Source organism: Rhinoderma darwinii, chromosome 1 (assembly GCF_050947455.1).
Source record: "Rhinoderma darwinii isolate aRhiDar2 chromosome 1, aRhiDar2.hap1, whole genome shotgun sequence".
Lineage (NCBI taxonomy): Eukaryota > Metazoa > Chordata > Amphibia > Anura > Rhinodermatidae > Rhinoderma > Rhinoderma darwinii.
In genome coordinates, this window is record NC_134687.1 from 379,760,477 (window position 1) to 379,777,311 (window position 16,835).

General features: G+C 41.1%; 1 protein-coding gene across 3 annotated transcripts in view; it reads left to right on the forward strand.

Annotated features, from left to right (window-relative positions):
- Positions 1-16,835, forward strand: part of PCSK5 (proprotein convertase subtilisin/kexin type 5) — a 448,720-nt gene that overhangs the window by 264,713 nt on the left and 167,172 nt on the right. Inside the window, exon 21 of one of the 3 annotated variants that reach the window (XM_075828203.1) lies at positions 40-589. The exons of 1 other annotated variant lie outside the window; for it this stretch is intronic. In XM_075828203.1, the coding sequence (XP_075684318.1) occupies positions 40-146 (107 nt within the window). In that variant the 3' untranslated portion in view covers positions 147-589. Of the gene's footprint in view, positions 1-30; positions 590-16,835 lie in introns of those variants that run through there. One more of the 3 variants, XM_075828198.1, reaches the window with a different exon arrangement.

The window sequence follows — 16,835 nt, forward strand, 5'->3', positions numbered from 1 at the left end:
TACTTCTTCCTACTGTCGACCTCGGGAAAGCAACGGAAGAAACGTGGGCTGAGGGTGGCTTCTGTATGCTAGTTAAAAAGAACAACCTGTGCATAAGGAAAGTACTTCAGCAACTCTGCTGCAGAACATGTACACTCAAGGTGTGATGGAACTGCTGCAGAAGATGCCACGTATTAGACTTCTAGATTTTTCATATTAATAATAAAAAGCCACCTCTTTCTCTCACTCTCTATTGCCCTCATCCCCGTTTTGGTGGGGGGAATGGTGAACAGTTTTGTTGGAACTTCAAAGAAACAAACAAACTACAACAGACCTACCTTGTATTGTCGGGTGTTTACTTTCAAGCACCTGGATCCACAGTCAGTATTGTGTGACCAAAGCATTGATGCCAAAATAAAGAGTCAGCTAATGATGTGATGTCAGCTTCAAGGTATTGCTTCTTGTTTATTGCTTGGTCTCCCCAAGGCAGGATGGGCTGCGACACGTTTTAACTCATTTAGTGCAGAGATGACCTGCCATTTCATGAAGGGATACAGTGATTTATGTCTTGTTTTTCTGTGAAATATAAAAATATTTATCCACATTTTTATTTCATTTGTTTTTTTGTTTTCTTTCGATAAATATACGTTCGGATACGGCTACATGAGGATCAAGTCTGATGGCACTGATAACAGGGCATATTTATCATCAGTTGTGTTTAGGTGTCATAAGCTATGTCACAGTTTATACAGATCCGCAAGACAAATTCTCAGGGTTTATCAAGACGTAAAACCTTCATGTAGTTAGTTAATGGGTAAAAAGAGATTACAATGCTATCATAGGAAAATAAGACCCCAAGGCTTGAATGTGAAGGCCACTCAGGAAACCTTCAAAATAAATGGAACGAAACTGAGGAATGAGTTAAGGGCAGTGCTTGTAGAGTTTTGCATACCTGGTCATGGTTCGGAGGGAAGCCAGATTAGATCTTATTTGCGTGAAAGAATGTGCACTTTCCTTACCGTGTACAATTCAAAATGGTCAACTTTGCTTCAGGTACCTAAACATTGCCCAAGGGCTTTATATAAATATATTCATATTATTATTTAGCTTGTTTACAATCATGAAAACTACTGTATTTTATTGTATAAATGTGTCTAGCCAGAAAAAGGGCTAAGAGCTTTGCATACTATTTTAGCAATACTTATTTCAGAGTACTTATGTGTATGTACATATTCATTGAAATCGTTAAAAATCCCATTATTTAAAGAGTAACTACACTTTTATCAAACTTTTGATATGTCATAGAGACATATCAAAAGTTTGGTTTAATTAGGTCCGGGTGCTGAAACCCCCACAGTCACTGTAACAAAGGTGCATTCTACTGATCGCCCTGCACCTTCGACTATGATCGGTGCTCCTTGTCAGCCTGAAGACGGCTCATAGACATTCTATGTGAGCCATCTTCAGTCTGGCGGAAAGTGCCGAACATGCAATTTTGTTACAGCAACAGCGGGGGTCCCTGCACCCGGACCCCCACCAATCAAAATTTTGATATGTCTCTATGACATGTCAAAAGTTTGATGAAAGGGCAGTCACTCTTTAATGATTGTTATTTTATGAGGGTCTTCTCTTTGATAATTGTATGTGACTGTGTAAAATACATTGCTTTTAATTTTTTCTTACAAGTTAAAGACATGGCTAGTGTTTTTTTTACTACAGGTAAAGCAATGCAAGATTTTGCATATGTATATCTTCACATATTACTATTTTTTATATTAGTTTTACTACTTTGACACATAAAGAAATACATTTCAGTAGGGATGCAGTTTATTATACATTGATCAAATGTCAGATATTTTTGTATCAAACTACTGAGTTTATGCTGGCCTCAGAAATTATATGATTATGGGCTCAGCTGAATGGCCACCCAATGTCTCCTGTCTGGGGAAACGGGAATTTCTACCTGTCCAATTCCTTGTTTCCCCATGATAAGGGCATTAGAAGTGTCTCGCAACCATACTTCCCGCACGTCATGCAAAAAATATGCCATTTGGCTGAGATGCATAGGATGCCAAGGAACATAGCTGTCAGCTGAGTAACTATTGAGCTGACAACTGTGTCATGTCTATGGCCAGCTTAATGGGGTTTCCAATTTAATCAAAAAAAGTGGCCAAGAGGGGGGGGGGGCAATGAACCAAAATAAGAAGCATTACTCACCCGACAGATCCCCCAATTCTGCGTGTCGGTGTTTGTTAACAGGGCTGCAGAGGTGACGTTCACGTATACCCACGTTATTGCTGCAGCCAATCACTGGCCTCAGTGGGTATACGGCACAGGACCGCTGAGGCCAGTGACTGGCCGTAGTGATCACGTGGGTTTCTCAATTACTTATTGAAATTTGCTTGTTCCACTAGTAACCTAACTTCATATGGTCCAGTTTAGGTCTGTGTCCATTGTGAACAGATCCATCTTTACTAGCAAAGACACACTAAAAGTTACTAGTTATTACTCCAGCACAGGCCAGCTTAAAACGGCCCATCCTGTACTACAGGAAAAAAAAACTGATGTATTTTCTTGTTAATAATGTTCCATGTATGTTGTTTGCTGCTTTAACTGTACATACGATAATATCATTATTTTTATTATGTATTTCGTTAAGATTTTGCCCATGAATCTTATCAAAAAAATCTTTATTAACAATATGGAATATGTTCAAGACTTAATTGTAAAAAAATTACAGCATTTGAGATCACTCTAGATTAAATGGATAAAACATAAGAATGATACTGATTTAATTTTATTGTAAAACAACTTGTTTGGTCGCAAATGTATGTAGTGTAAAAATTAATATTTCACATGGGGGGCTTTTTATTTTGTACTGTCCTGTAGACTGGTCTTGGCTATCACAGTGATAGTACCTACGTAGTAGGCTTGAGAATGTTTTGTACACTGAATAATTTACATAACAGGCTAAGCCTTATGTCGTTCTGTTGGTTGGGATGAAAATACTCTATGATTTGTTAATGACTATGGTGCTATACAGTATTGTGCATACATCATCAATCTCATGGAAAGTTCACAGGATGGTAAAAAAATACATGACTGTAGCTACGTTTCTGCAGATTGAAAACAGTGGCATACATAAAAGACAGTTGGTCCCAAAGCAAGGATCAAAATGGGCTCCTATTATGGTGCCGGATAGAGAACAGAAGGATCTGTTCTTTACTTCCACATCCACTCCCATGACTCTAAGGGTATGTTCATATACTTAACAAAAAACATCTGAAAATACGGAGCTGTTTTCAAGGGAAAACAGCTCCTGATTTTCAGACTTTTTTTGAGCAACTCGCGTTTTTCACAACTGTTTTTGGAGCTGTTTTTCTATAGAGTCAATGACAAACGGCTCCAAAAACGGCCCAAGAAGTAACATGGACTTCTTTTTCGCGGGCGTCTTTTTACGGGCCATTTTTGAAAAACGGCTGCGTAAAACACGCTCCGTTGGAACAGAACGCCGTATTTCCCATTGAAATCAATGGGCAGATGTTTGGAGGCGTTCTACTTCCGATTTTTCAGCCCTTTTTCGGTACGTTTATGGCCAGAAAAACGGCTAAAAACACTACGTGTGCACATACCCTTAGGGTTTTCCCTACCCACTTGTTGTCTGACAATACAGCTCCTCCAGAGAAAGGAATCTTGCACGGGTTCTTGCCATTTTATAGCAAAGGTGATGTGACTGCCCAGGACTGTGCCTCCTCCTTCATAGGGCCCCTTAGCAGTTGCCTGGCCTGCCTATATGGTACGCAGGCTCTTGTTGACAAATGACACTGTATGAAATGTATTTATTGTATTTTCTTTCAACATTTTCTACTTTATATTTTTGTCGAATGATGTATTATTTTTATATTGTGTTTGTCATTAGACATTTAAAAAAAAAAAAAATTACAAAGAAGAGCAGCACCAAAAAGAAAAGTCCTTTCAAAAGGGTTTGATTATGCAAGCCTCAAGACTGCGACTACCATTCCCACAATCTAGGTTCCAAAAGACAGGCAGCACTCCACATCTCAAATTCCAAGTAAAAAAAGTGGTTTTATTCACTCATATGGCAAGGTGCAATGCAGCTATTCGACATTGATATGAGCTGTTTTAATTGCATATTAGACTTTTTGGTTTCAACATAACACTTGGCACAATTACTATATTTTATAGAATGCAGACACTCGAATATAATTGTTCTCTATTTTCTCGCAGATGAAGCTTTAATAGATGTCCATAAGAGCTGCAGTAGTTACGTAGTGTAAAAAGTATGTTGCACATTCTGCTTCCTGGTGATATTCCCCTTTGGTATTTGATAAATAACAGTTAAGCTGAAAGTGGCATAAATAATGTATCAGATGTGAGAGAAGAACATGTGGCACGCATCTGTTACACAATTCATTTTTTTCTGGTGTTATCTGCAATACTTTGTAACCTTCTGTGCTGTACAGCGTGAACAATGTGTTTTAAAAGTGACTGTTTCTTTGCTAACGGTAGGTTTCAAAGTATACATTTCTTGGTGTCAAATCTGTGCCAGGTTTATATCCAGTGGTATAATTATAGGGCAGGTCTACTCAACTACTTTTAGTAAACGTTTCACTTACCTGGGTCTGCCATCACGAGAAGGTCTGAGCTGAACATCAACAGTAAAGATCGCTTTGTTAACGTTTACAAACTCTGTAGAACCATAATTTAGGTGTTAACTGCGGTGCGAGGTTGAATGTAAACACACAGTCCATGTGCCTTGATTTATAAGCAGTCCTTTGGACACCTTATGATCGACCTTGCTGGCTGTCACATGGAGTTACTTACTATTAATTTGAGGCACATGGAGTTACTAAACTGGTAACCATATGTGTCTCACATCAATAGTAAGCAACCCTATGTGCCTCACATGAGTAACCCCAATGTGCCTTACATTATTGTTACTATTGTGAAATGCATGGGGTTAAAAGGAGGCGAATGGGGTCAAAATGAGGTGCATGGGGTTCCTAATACATGGGGTAATTCCTAGTGATACATGGGGTGATTTACTATTAATGGGCACATGGGATTACTAAATCAATAACCTTATGTGCCTCACATTATACACAGTCGAGTTACAATATTATGATCACCTCCTACTTTTGACATTGGCAGCGCGTAGCCCATGAAGGAAGTGATGTGTCTTGGACTGGCTTAGTAGGTCTATAAGGTGTTCCTCTTCACTGACCTGTCTGCCTGCTGGCTGAATGGGAGTAGTTTGGAAACTGTGCAGCCAGTCAACACAGACTATAACACTGCTCCCCTCCTAGTCCAAACGATGTGTTCGGACGCCTAGTTTCCGACTGCAGTCCGCCAGTTGAGTACCCCTGCTCTAGCGGGTGCAGAGGTAGCAGTTACAACTATGACCCTACTCATGGAGAACTCTAAACAACTCACTATATAAACCGATTTTTATATGTTATACAGTATGTTGTAATCACATAGAACGTAATTCAAAGTTTTCAACAGTTAGGCCCAGTTCACTCCGTTTTTTGGTGCTAATTTTGACATGGAAACGATGTCGGAATTAGCACCAAAAAACGTCCGAAACCGCCTCCCATTGATTTCAATGGGAAGCGGAGGCTTTTATTTTACCAAGCGGCTTTTAACTACTCGCAGGGAAAAAAAGTGGCATGTCCTTTCTTGACGCGGCTCCGCCTCGGATCTTTCATTGAAATCAATGGGAGGTGGAAAAAACAACGGTGCTCAATGGTTTTTCGCGCCAAGAAAAAACATTTGTATTTTTTGCGCCAAGAAAGTGCAGGCAGGTCAAAATCTGCCTCAAAATTCCTGAAATTCCTATAATGTTGAATATCTAATATGTTTCCTGAAAATAAGGGGATTATGTGACTATAATAAATTGACATTCAAAATACATGGTTAATTGGATTAGGCTTCATTCACATCTGCTTCAGGCTTTGATTTGGTTTGCGTTTGTCTCCGTTCCATAAGGTTTCCTTTTTTTAGCGGAAAAAATAGCGCATTCGACTACGCTATTGTTTTGGCTGAAAAACCCAAAAATTTTAGGGATAGGAAAAAAAACGAAAACCAAATGCAACAGAAGCATTACCATTGAAATAAACGGTAATGCAAACGGAAAATTATGGTTTCTATTTGGCTTTCGGTTCATGGGTTCTCCTGACGGAAAGGTCTAACGGAACCCATGAACAGAAGCCCGACGCAGATCGGAACAAGACCTTAGCTGTATTCGAGTATTATATTGTATCCTAACAATAATTTCGGATAAACCAAAATTTTACTTACTGCAGTGCAATCTAATTGTATGATTCATTTTATATTCCAAAATGAGGAAACAGATTCCATACCTGCATTCAAAGATGAGAGATGTTGGGGGAGGGGGTTTCCGAGGATTAAAACACCCTTTATTCTTCTTTTATAGCACAACGCAGAAGCAACCTTGTGTTTACTACATCTATATCTTGAGGTAAAGGGGAAGTTCTGACTTTCTGTGTATGACAGCAATAATACAGAATGACTTTACAGGATGCATTATTCAATTTGTTATGTTATTTTTTATGTGTTGCAATCCTTCTCTTATTAATGAGCATCTGTTAGGGATATCTCACTTGTGAAGGCGTTAATGCAGCAGAAATGAACCGTCACGTGAGCCATCTCAGCACATCTCAGTTCCCTCATTTACATAGGGAGGTGCATAATTTGTTCAGAAGGGGGTTCTCCGGTGGGTCCAGGTGCATTAGCAAATATTTTAACAGCCCTAAAACGAAGAACTGTATTTGGTCACCGATACCCTTTAAATACTATTGTACATTTTGCAAGAATTAAATTATTGACTTCTTTTCACTATTATATCACTAGCTCAGATTTCTCACTGTGTTTTTCCTTTTACGTTGGTCAAATACGCCTGGAAAATCTCCCAACGTAAACTCCGAATATATATCCCGATGTATGTAACTGTATGCCAAACAGATGCATATGTCACCAATAGACTCCCATTCTAAAAAAAAGCATAAACCATGCAGTATACTTTTTTTTTTTTTTGCAGGATGCCTCTACACCGTATTCCAAATTATTATGCACATTGGATTTAAGTGTCATAAACATTTAATTATTAGTTTTTCAATTAAACTCATGGAGGGTATTGTGTCTTAGGGCTCTTTGGATCATTGTAATCAATCTCAGACACCTGTGATAATTAGTTTGCCAGGTGTGCCCAATCAAAGGAAAACTACTTAAGAAGGACGTTCCACATTATTAAGCAGGCCACAGGTTTCAAGCAATATGGGAAAGAAAAAGGATCTCTCTGCTGCCGAAAAGCGTGAAATAGTGCAATACCTTGGACAAGGTATGAAAACATTGGATATTTCAAGAAAACTTAGGCGTGATCAACGTACTGTGAAAAGATTTGTGGCTAATTTTCAAACCGTGTTGTTTACTGATGAGTGCCGTGCAACCCTGGATGGTCCAGATGGATGGAGTAGTGGATGGTTGGTGAATGGCCACCATGTCCCAACAAGGCTGCGACGTCATCAAGGAGGTGGCGGAGTCATGTTTTGGGCTGGAATAATGGGGGGAGAGCTGGTAGGCCCCTTTAGGGTCCCTGACGGTGTAAAAATGACCTCTGCAAAGTACGTAGAGTTTATGACTGACCACTTTCTTCCGTGGTACAAAAAGAAGAACCGTGCCTTCCGTAGCAAAATTATCTTCATGCATGACAATGCACCATCTCATGCTGCAAAGAATACCTCTGTGTCATTGGCTGCTATGGGCATAAAAGGAGAGAAACTCATGGTGTGGCCCCCATGTTCCCCTGACCTCAACCCTATTGAGAACCTTTGGAGCATCCTCAAGCAAAATATCTATAAGGGTGGGAGGCAGTTCACATCAAAACAGAAGCTCTGGGAGGCTATTCTAACATCCTGCAAAGATATTCAAGCAGAAACTGTCCAAATACTCACAAATTCAATGGATGCAAGAATTGTGAAGGTGATATCAAAGAAGGGGTCCTATGTTAACATGTAACTTGGCCTGTTAAGGTTTTTTTATTGAAAGAGCTTTTGATTTCTGTAAATATGACCTCCTGATGCTGCAAATTCAACAAATTACCATTTTAGTTCTCTCTACAACCTTTAAAATGTTTTGATCTCTGTTGTGCATAATAATTTGAAACAGTGCATTTTGAGTTTTTTACTTCTAAAAAAAAATCTGTTATCATTAGGAGATTTGTTCAATAAAATGCGCATTATACTCCAACGGTTGATGGCTTGAATATTATACTGACTGTCATTTGCATCGACTATTTAGGAAAATCAGCGAAAAATAACATTTGCATAATAATTTGGAACGCGGTGTATATTGAAAAGGGCAGTTTCAGAGCTAAATGGAAGCACGATGGCTGTGCTCTGCTGACTTAACCTCCACGTAGCCTTCTAAAGCACCACATTCTTAGCCAACATGGTCAAAGTGGGTAAGAATTAAGTCTTTGGCACCCCTCAACAGCAAAAATCACAATTGTAGATGAATAAGTACCTCAAAAAGAGATCTCCTGCAGTCGTGTGCAGCCCGAAAAAAAAATGGGGCGTCACCGTTAATCCAAGCGTCAGATGCATCATAGACTTCAGATGCTGAGAGCTCTGTAGGGTTAGGATATGTTCACACGCTTAATAAAAAACGTCTGAAAATACGAAGCTTTTTTCAAGGGAAAACAGCTCCTGATTTTCAGCCTTTTTTCGCTGTGTTTTTTATGGCCGTTTTTGGAGCTGTTTTTCTATGGAGTCAATGAAAAACAGCTCCAAAAACAGCTCAAGAAGTGACATGCACTTCTTTTTCGCGTGTGTTTTTTTTATGCGTGCGATTTTCAAAACAGCCACGTAAAAAACCACCTGTCGGAACAGATTTTTCACAGATTCCGATTTCTTCGGCTGCTTTTAGGCAAAAAACGACCGAAACTAAGCCATGTGAACGTACCCTTAGAGTGTAGCGAAGTGACTTCCTCCATCCAAGTATCCCAGTGGACTATTTAAAAGAACATAGAAAACTCTCTTAAGCCTGTTTTAAAAGAATTTACGGACAATAAGCATGACGTTCAGCAGATTGGAAGTCGGGTGGAACAACTGGAGGAAACTCAAGTCTCACTCCATGATTACACGGTTGAGCACCTTCCAAGCTCCTCTCAATAGCCTTCTAGCATACATAGAAGACCAGTATGATAAGGGGAGAATAAATAATTTGCGTTTGAGAGGGGTTCCAGAACATATTTCCTCATCAGTAGTCATGGAGTCTACATGCGCTATATTAAAATAACTCTAGGCCCGAACCACATAAAATAACTAATAGTGTGGAAAGAGCACACAAGGCACTGTGAACCAAATGATGGGGACTCCCCGCTTGCTGTAATATGCAGGCTTTTAAACTCTACAAGATAAGGTTCTGAAGAAGACAAGAGAATGCCCAAATCTAACTTTTGAAGGGTCTAAAATGCGCTAATGTCAAAGAAAATTCCCTCCCGCTGGCTATATCCTTTTTGCATGGCCTTTACTTTACATGTGTCTCTATACTCCATCAGAAAACCAGATGACCTTTGCCTCCCCTGTGAGGAACTAGGTTTGGACCCACACAAGCTTCCATCCTTGCAACAGATTACAGGTGTCGCAGACCTTTCAAGTCTTCTGCAATTTACCCCTAAGCAAGCAACCATAAAACGTTCAAGCCGCAAAAGACTCCCAACATCCATGGATTGAAAGACTGCAAAAAGGCCATAGAGGCAGGGCACAATATCATGAGTAGTTGTACTACCATGTAAAAAGTGCTTTTTTCAGCTGGTTATTATTTTTAGAGATTGACTTTATATACAAGTTTTAATAATGCCATATGTTACTTTGCATTTGACATTCAACAAAATACTGGGTTATCTGCTTAATGCTCACAGTCACTGGCTTATCTGCTTTATATATGAGATAAAGACACAGTCTTCTAATTTTTGAAAGATGAAAAGGATATACTTAAAGGGCTTTTCCCATAATCATTATTTATCATCTACAGTGGATATATAAAGTCTACACACCCCTGTTAAAATGCCAGGTTTTTGTCATCTTACAAAATCAGTCCAAGATGAATAATTTCAGAACTTTTTCCACCTTTAATGTCACCTATAATCTGTACAATTGTATTGAAAACAAACTGAAATCTTTTAGGGTGAAAAAAATAAAGAACAAAAATAATGTGGTTGCATAAATATACACACCCTTAAACTAATACTTTGTTGAATTACCCTTTTACATTATGACAACATTCTTTTTTTTTGGGTAGAAGTCTATCAGCATGGCACATCTTGACTTGGCAATTGTTGCTCACTCTTCCTTGTAAAAGCGCTCCAAATCTGTTAGCGTATGTTCACACGCAGTGACCAGAAACGTCTGAAAATACGGAGCTGTTTTCAGGCGAAAACAGCTCCTGATTTTCAGACGTTTTTTTAACAACTCGCGTTTTTCGCTGCATTTTTTACGGCCGTTTTTGGAACTGTTTTTTGAGTCAATGAAAAACGCTTCCAAAAACGTCTCAAGAAGTGTCCTGCACTTCTGTTGACGACCCGTCATTTTGCGCGCCGTATTTTGACAGCGACGCTTAAAATAAAGGCTCGTGGGAACAGAACATTGTAAAACCCATTGCAGGCATTGGGCAGATTTTTGTATTAGGGGCGTTTTTTCAGGCGTAATTCGTGGCGTAAGACACCCGAATTACGTCTGAAAACACTGCGTGTGAACATACCCTTAGATTGCGAGGGCATCTCCTGTGTACAGCCCTCTTCAGGTCAGCCCACAGATTTTCAATGGGATTCAGGTCTGGGCTCTGGCCAGGCCATTCCAAAATGTTGATCTTCTGGTGAAGCCAAACTTTTGTTGATTTGGAGGTATGCTTTGGGTCGTTGTCGTGCTGAAAGGTGAAATTCCTCTTCATCTTCAGCTTTTTAGCAGAGGCCTGCAGGTTTTGTGCCAATATTGCCTGATATTTGGAGCTGTTCACAATTCCCTTCACCTTTACTAAAGCCCCAGTTCCAGCTGCAGAAAAACAGCCCCAAAGCATAATGCTGACTCCACCAGCTTCACTGTGGGTATGGTGTTCTTTTGGTGATGTGCAGTGTTGGCTTTGCACCAAACATACCTTTTGGAATGATGGCAAAAAAGTTCAACCTTGGTCTCATCAGACCATAACACGTTTTCCCACATGCTTTTGGCAGACTTGATGTAGGTCTTTGTAAAACATAGCCGGGCTCGGATGTTTTTCTTTGTTAAAAAAGGCTTCTGTCTTGCCACCCTACTCCACAGCCCAGACATATGAAGAATACGGGAGATTGTTGTCACATGCACTACACAACCAGTACCTGACAGAAAGTCATGCAGCTCCTTTAATGTTGCTGTAGGCCTCCTGGTAGCCTCTCGGACCAATTTTCGTCTGGGCTTTTCATCAAGTTTTGAGGGACGTCCAGTTCTTGGTAATGTCACTGTTGTGCCAAATGTAATCCACTTCTTGATGACGGTCTTCTCTGTGTTCCATGGTACATCTAACGCCTTGGAAATTCTTTGGTACTGTCACGATCTGTGGGTATGTGGACCCACTAGGCCGCACCACCATAGCGGAGTAGCAGCTGGCCAAACAACAGTGTACCAAGTCTATACAAAGTCCAAGCACAAGGGTACCTGTAATAGTCCAGACAGTAGCAGAGGCTTAGGCACAGCTGGTACTTTGACGGCAGGTGATGCAAAATGTGGCAGGAGGTACCAGGCGTCGCAGATGACACCAGACGTGGTGTAGGACAGCAGGGGTAGAAGACGGCACAACACGACTCCAACACTAGAGAGGGCACAGGAACAAATACAGAACGGGATACAGGATACAGGTAGCAGGGCCCGGGAACACTGGGAACAGGATACGACTAAGGGACCATTTGCAAGACAAACATAGAAATACAAACAACGCTCAGGCAAGGTGTGAAAGGGCAGGGACTTTTTTATAGTCCAGGGTGATCTGGGGATGGTTACTAAATTCTTTACATGTGCGCGCGCTGGCCCTTTAAGGCCAGGAACGAGCTTGCGCACCCTAGTGGTCACTGCAGGACAGGATGGCCACATGTGCTGGCGTCTCCAGGGAGGGGGACGTAGACAGGATGAGAGGGGTCTGCGGTCGCGGCCGTCAGCAGGTAAGGGGAGGCGGCAGTCCGCGGCCGTTACAGGTACCCTTCTCCTGACTGATGCCTTTCAACAATCAGATTTCTTTGATGTGTTGTAAGCTCTTTACGGACCATGGCTTTTGCTCTCACATGCAACAAAGAAAATGTCAAGAAAATCCTAATAGAACAACTGAACTTTATATGGTGTTACTCAGAATCACATTAAATAATGACAGCTGTGTACTGACTACTATTTAACATGAGTTTAAATGTGATTGGCTAATTCTGAACACAACCACATCCCCAATTATAAGAGGGTGTTCACACTTATGCAAACACATCATTGTAGTTTTGTTATTTTTATTTTTGCCCTCTAAATGATTTTAGTTTGTTTTTCAATGGAATTGTACAGATTATGGGTCACATTAAAGGTGGAAAAAGTTCTGAAATTATTCATCTTGTACTGATTTTTTGACATGCCAAAAACCTGGCATTTTAACAGGGGTTAGTAGACTTTTTATGTCCACTGTATCTGCAGGATAGATGATCAATACCTGATCAGTGGGGATCCGACTGCTGGGACCACCAATCACAAGAACGGGATTACCTTGCTGTTCCTGGGAGCCCTATAGGAATAGTACGGTAGTGCGCATGCTCGACCACCGCTCCATTAATTTCTATGGGACTGCCAAAGATAGCACTCAGCAACCCTATAGAAATGAATAGAATGGTGGTCGAGAATGCACACTACCGCTCCCATTCCTATGGGGCTCCCAGAAACGGCAAGGTAAGCCCGTACTCATGATCGGTGGGGGTCCCAGCGGTCAGACCCTCACCGATCAGATATTTATCACCTATCCTGTGGATAGGTGATAAATAATGATTATGGGAAAACCCATTTAAGGTTTCACTGCTTCAGGAAAACAACCCCTATTTCTTCTAATGTAGCAGACATACAACCTCCCCCTCCTACTCCAAACTTACACTGGTAATCAGTTTAAGTGATCTGCTAGTAACTGACTTTGCTTAAACACTAATTGTTGGTTATATAACTATTTCATGTTTTTATTTATATGTCCACTATTAACCCCTTCCCAACATCCGCCGTATATATACGGCGCTGTCGGGCAGTGCTTCCCGCAAAAGTACCATTACCTCGCCGTGAAAGTGCAGGCTCAGGAGCTTAGCCAGCACCATCACCACCGGGTGCCAGATGTATGTTACATCTGACACCCTGATGTAACGGCCAGGACCGGAGCAAGCCTTCGATCCGGCCGATTAACCCCTCAGATGCTGTGTTCAATAGAGATCACAGCATCTGAGGGTTTTTTAGCCACCGGCACCCCATCAACGTGATCGCTGGGTTGCCGGTGTCTGCAATGGCAACCAGAGGCCTAATACTGGCCTTCCGGTCTGCCAGCAACGGAAGCCTCCTATGCCTCACTCGGAGGCGGTGCCTAAAATGTTTTCCGGTACCATCGGCAAGGTGGCGCCGGCTCAGCCCCTGGCTCAGAAGCTGAGCCGGCGTCATCAGCAGTGGGTTTCCACTGTGCTACAGCGGACACCCCGCTGTAATGGCAGGAACCGGAGCTAGCTCAGATCCCTGCCATTAACCCCTTAGATGCAGCGATCGCTGCATCTTAGTGATTTGTAGCAAATCGGCAGACCTGCCATGCGATGGCAAGGCTGCCGACTGCTACTATGGCAGCAGGAGACCTAACAATGTCCTCCTGTCTGCCATTATGGAAGCCTATTAGGCCCCGCCTGGAGGCGGAGACTGATCGGTTTGCTTTCAGTGAACAACTGATAGTTCTAATATATTGCACTACATAGGTAGTGCAATGTATTTAAGCATCAAACAGTTGGACCTTTAGGTCACCTAGTGGGACTAAAAAAAAGTGTAAAATAAAAGTTGGAAAAAATAAAATAAAAGTTTCAAGTAATAACATAAAACACCAATAGACCCTTTTTCGCTTATCAAGTCATTTATTATTGGAAAAAAAATAATAAACCATACATATTTGGTATTGCCACGTCTGTAACGACCTGAACTATAAAAATATTATGTTATTTGTCCCACACAGTGAACGTTGTAAAAAAAAAACTAAAAAATACTGCCAGAATTGCTGTTTTTTTGGTCACTTTGTCTTCCAAAAATTGAAATTAAAATTTATCAAAAAGTCGCATGTATCCAAAAATGGTAGCTATAAAAACTATAGCTCGTCTCACAAAAACATGGCGACAGAAAAAATACATTCTTTTTACAAAAGTAATTTTATTGTGCAAAAGGTTGTAAAACACAAAAAAGTGCTATAAATTAGGTATCGCCGAAATCGTACTGACCCGCAGAATAAAGTTAACTTGTAACTTATGATGCGTGGTGAACGCTATATAAAAAAAACTATAAAAACTATATCAGAATTGCAGTTTTTTGGTCACCTTGCCTCCCAAAAAAAAGGATAAAAAGTCATCAGGAAGTCGCATATACCCCAAAATGGTACCAATAATAACTACAGCTCGTCCCGCAAAATAACAGCCCTTATACCATTACATCTATGAAAAAATAAAATTAGTTATGGCTCCAATAAGTCAGGAAATAAAATTATGCAGTTGTGCAGGCCCGAGGGGAACATTTTTTCTGTGTCAAGAGGCGATTTATCAAGGCACTAAAATAAGGGAACCAGGAAGGGTAGGGCCCAAACATATCTGCTGGAAGCGAGGGCGCCCGTATTATACCAGGGCAACACTTTCCAAGCAAAATTCCCCAAACTGCAATTGTGCGGAGTGTGGACCAAAAGTGGGATAAGTAAGGACACCATTTATCAGTGAAACACTGGCCTGTGCAGAAAGGATTGCGGAGTGCGGACGTATTATACGTTCGTTTGAATAAGCCATTAGGTTGCGAACCGGCGTGCAGACATTCTTCTTCAGGATTTTCTGATTGAGAGCAGAATTAATGGTTCCATCCATTATGCAGAAGCAAAGCAGCCCCTGGCCATCACACTACCACCACCATGTTTGACTATTGGTATGATGTTCTTATGGTGGAATGGGGTGTGAGCTTTACGCCAGATGTAACGAGAACCATGTCTTCCAAAAAGTTCCACTTTTGACTTCTCAGTCCACAGAATATTATTCCAAAAGTCTAGAGGGTCATCTAGATATTTTTTGGCAAATGCGAGGTGAGCCTTTGTCTTTTTTTTGGTCAGCAGTGGTTTGAGCCTTGCAACTCCCCCATGGATGCCATTTTTGCATAGTGTCTTTCTTATTGTGAACTCGTGTACATTGACCTTAACCAGTTCAGGACCAGGCTATTTTGAGCCTTCAGGACCAGACACCGTTTAGCCCCTTTTAGCATGTGTTAGTTAAATGGCTATAACTTTTTTATTTATTGGGCTAACGACGTGATTTTTGCTATGTTTTTTCCGTAGACAATGCAGGTTTCTTTTTTTATCATTTTTATACACATTCTTTTTGCTATTTTAGAATTTGTATTCTTAAAGTTTGAAAATAATAGTAAAAAAATAATCTTTTTTACGTTTCAGCTATTTTTTTGGGTAATAACATAGTTTTACCCTAAAATAGACCTTTAATTTGTGATCGTCATTGTCTACCGTAAATTTTAATATATTACATGTCTATATTAGGGCAATTGGGTCAGCGCTAGCGTTAGAACAATGATTGGCGGGGTGGAACTTTTTTTTTTAGCGTGGGTATTTTATGTGTATTTATTATTAATTTTTTTTTGCACTTTACTTTACTATTTCTTTATTACTATGGTCTGTCCCTCAAAGGTCAAAAAAGACCTTTGGGGAACTTTATATATATTTTTTCTTTCTTTTACACCATGTTTTTCCACTGTAAGGGCAAGGCCCCACGTGGCGGAATTGCTCTGGAATTCCGCTGCGGACACTCCGCAGCGTTAATCCGCAGCAGACCCGTTTCTCCATTGCCTTCCACTGCTTTTTAGTAGTGTTCGTTTAGAAGATGCAGAAAATTCCGCTGCGGAGCATAGGCTGCGGTGCGGAATTTGGTGTCCGCAGCATACAATGGACGATTGTCACTAATAGGGTGGTGCCAGGTCTAGTAATACCCAGCAGCAGTCTGTCACGAACGGCACCCGGCGATCATGTGACCAGTCACGTGATCACCGGGAGGAATAGAGACAGCGGCGCGGCGTTCATTGAGCGCTGTGTAAAAGAGATCGGAGAGGACAGAAGCAACGAAAGCTGCTTCTATCCTCTCCTCAGGGTCCCCGACAGTCACTGACAGCTGGAGACCCGACATTGAGCTGCCCGATTGCTCGGGCAGCAAGTTAAAACCCGAGCCGTAAAAAGTCTATGGCTCAGGTTTTGAGGACCCTGACCGCTGGCCGTAAAAACACAGCCAGCGGTCAGGAACCAGTTAAAGGAGAACTCCACATTTTTTAAATTTCCCCCTCCATTTGTACATTGGTGTTTCAGTGGGGTGCTGTGTGCAGAAATACTTACCGATTTGTGCAGCACATCTTATTCAGGTCCAGCGCCGCTCACGTGATCTTCATTCTGACCTGGTCTGGAATCACTGCTTTTCAGAAAGCCAGAACTCAGGCTCTCAATGCATTTCTATGGAGCCTCGTTCCGGCTCCCATAGGAATGCATTGAGAGCCTGAGTT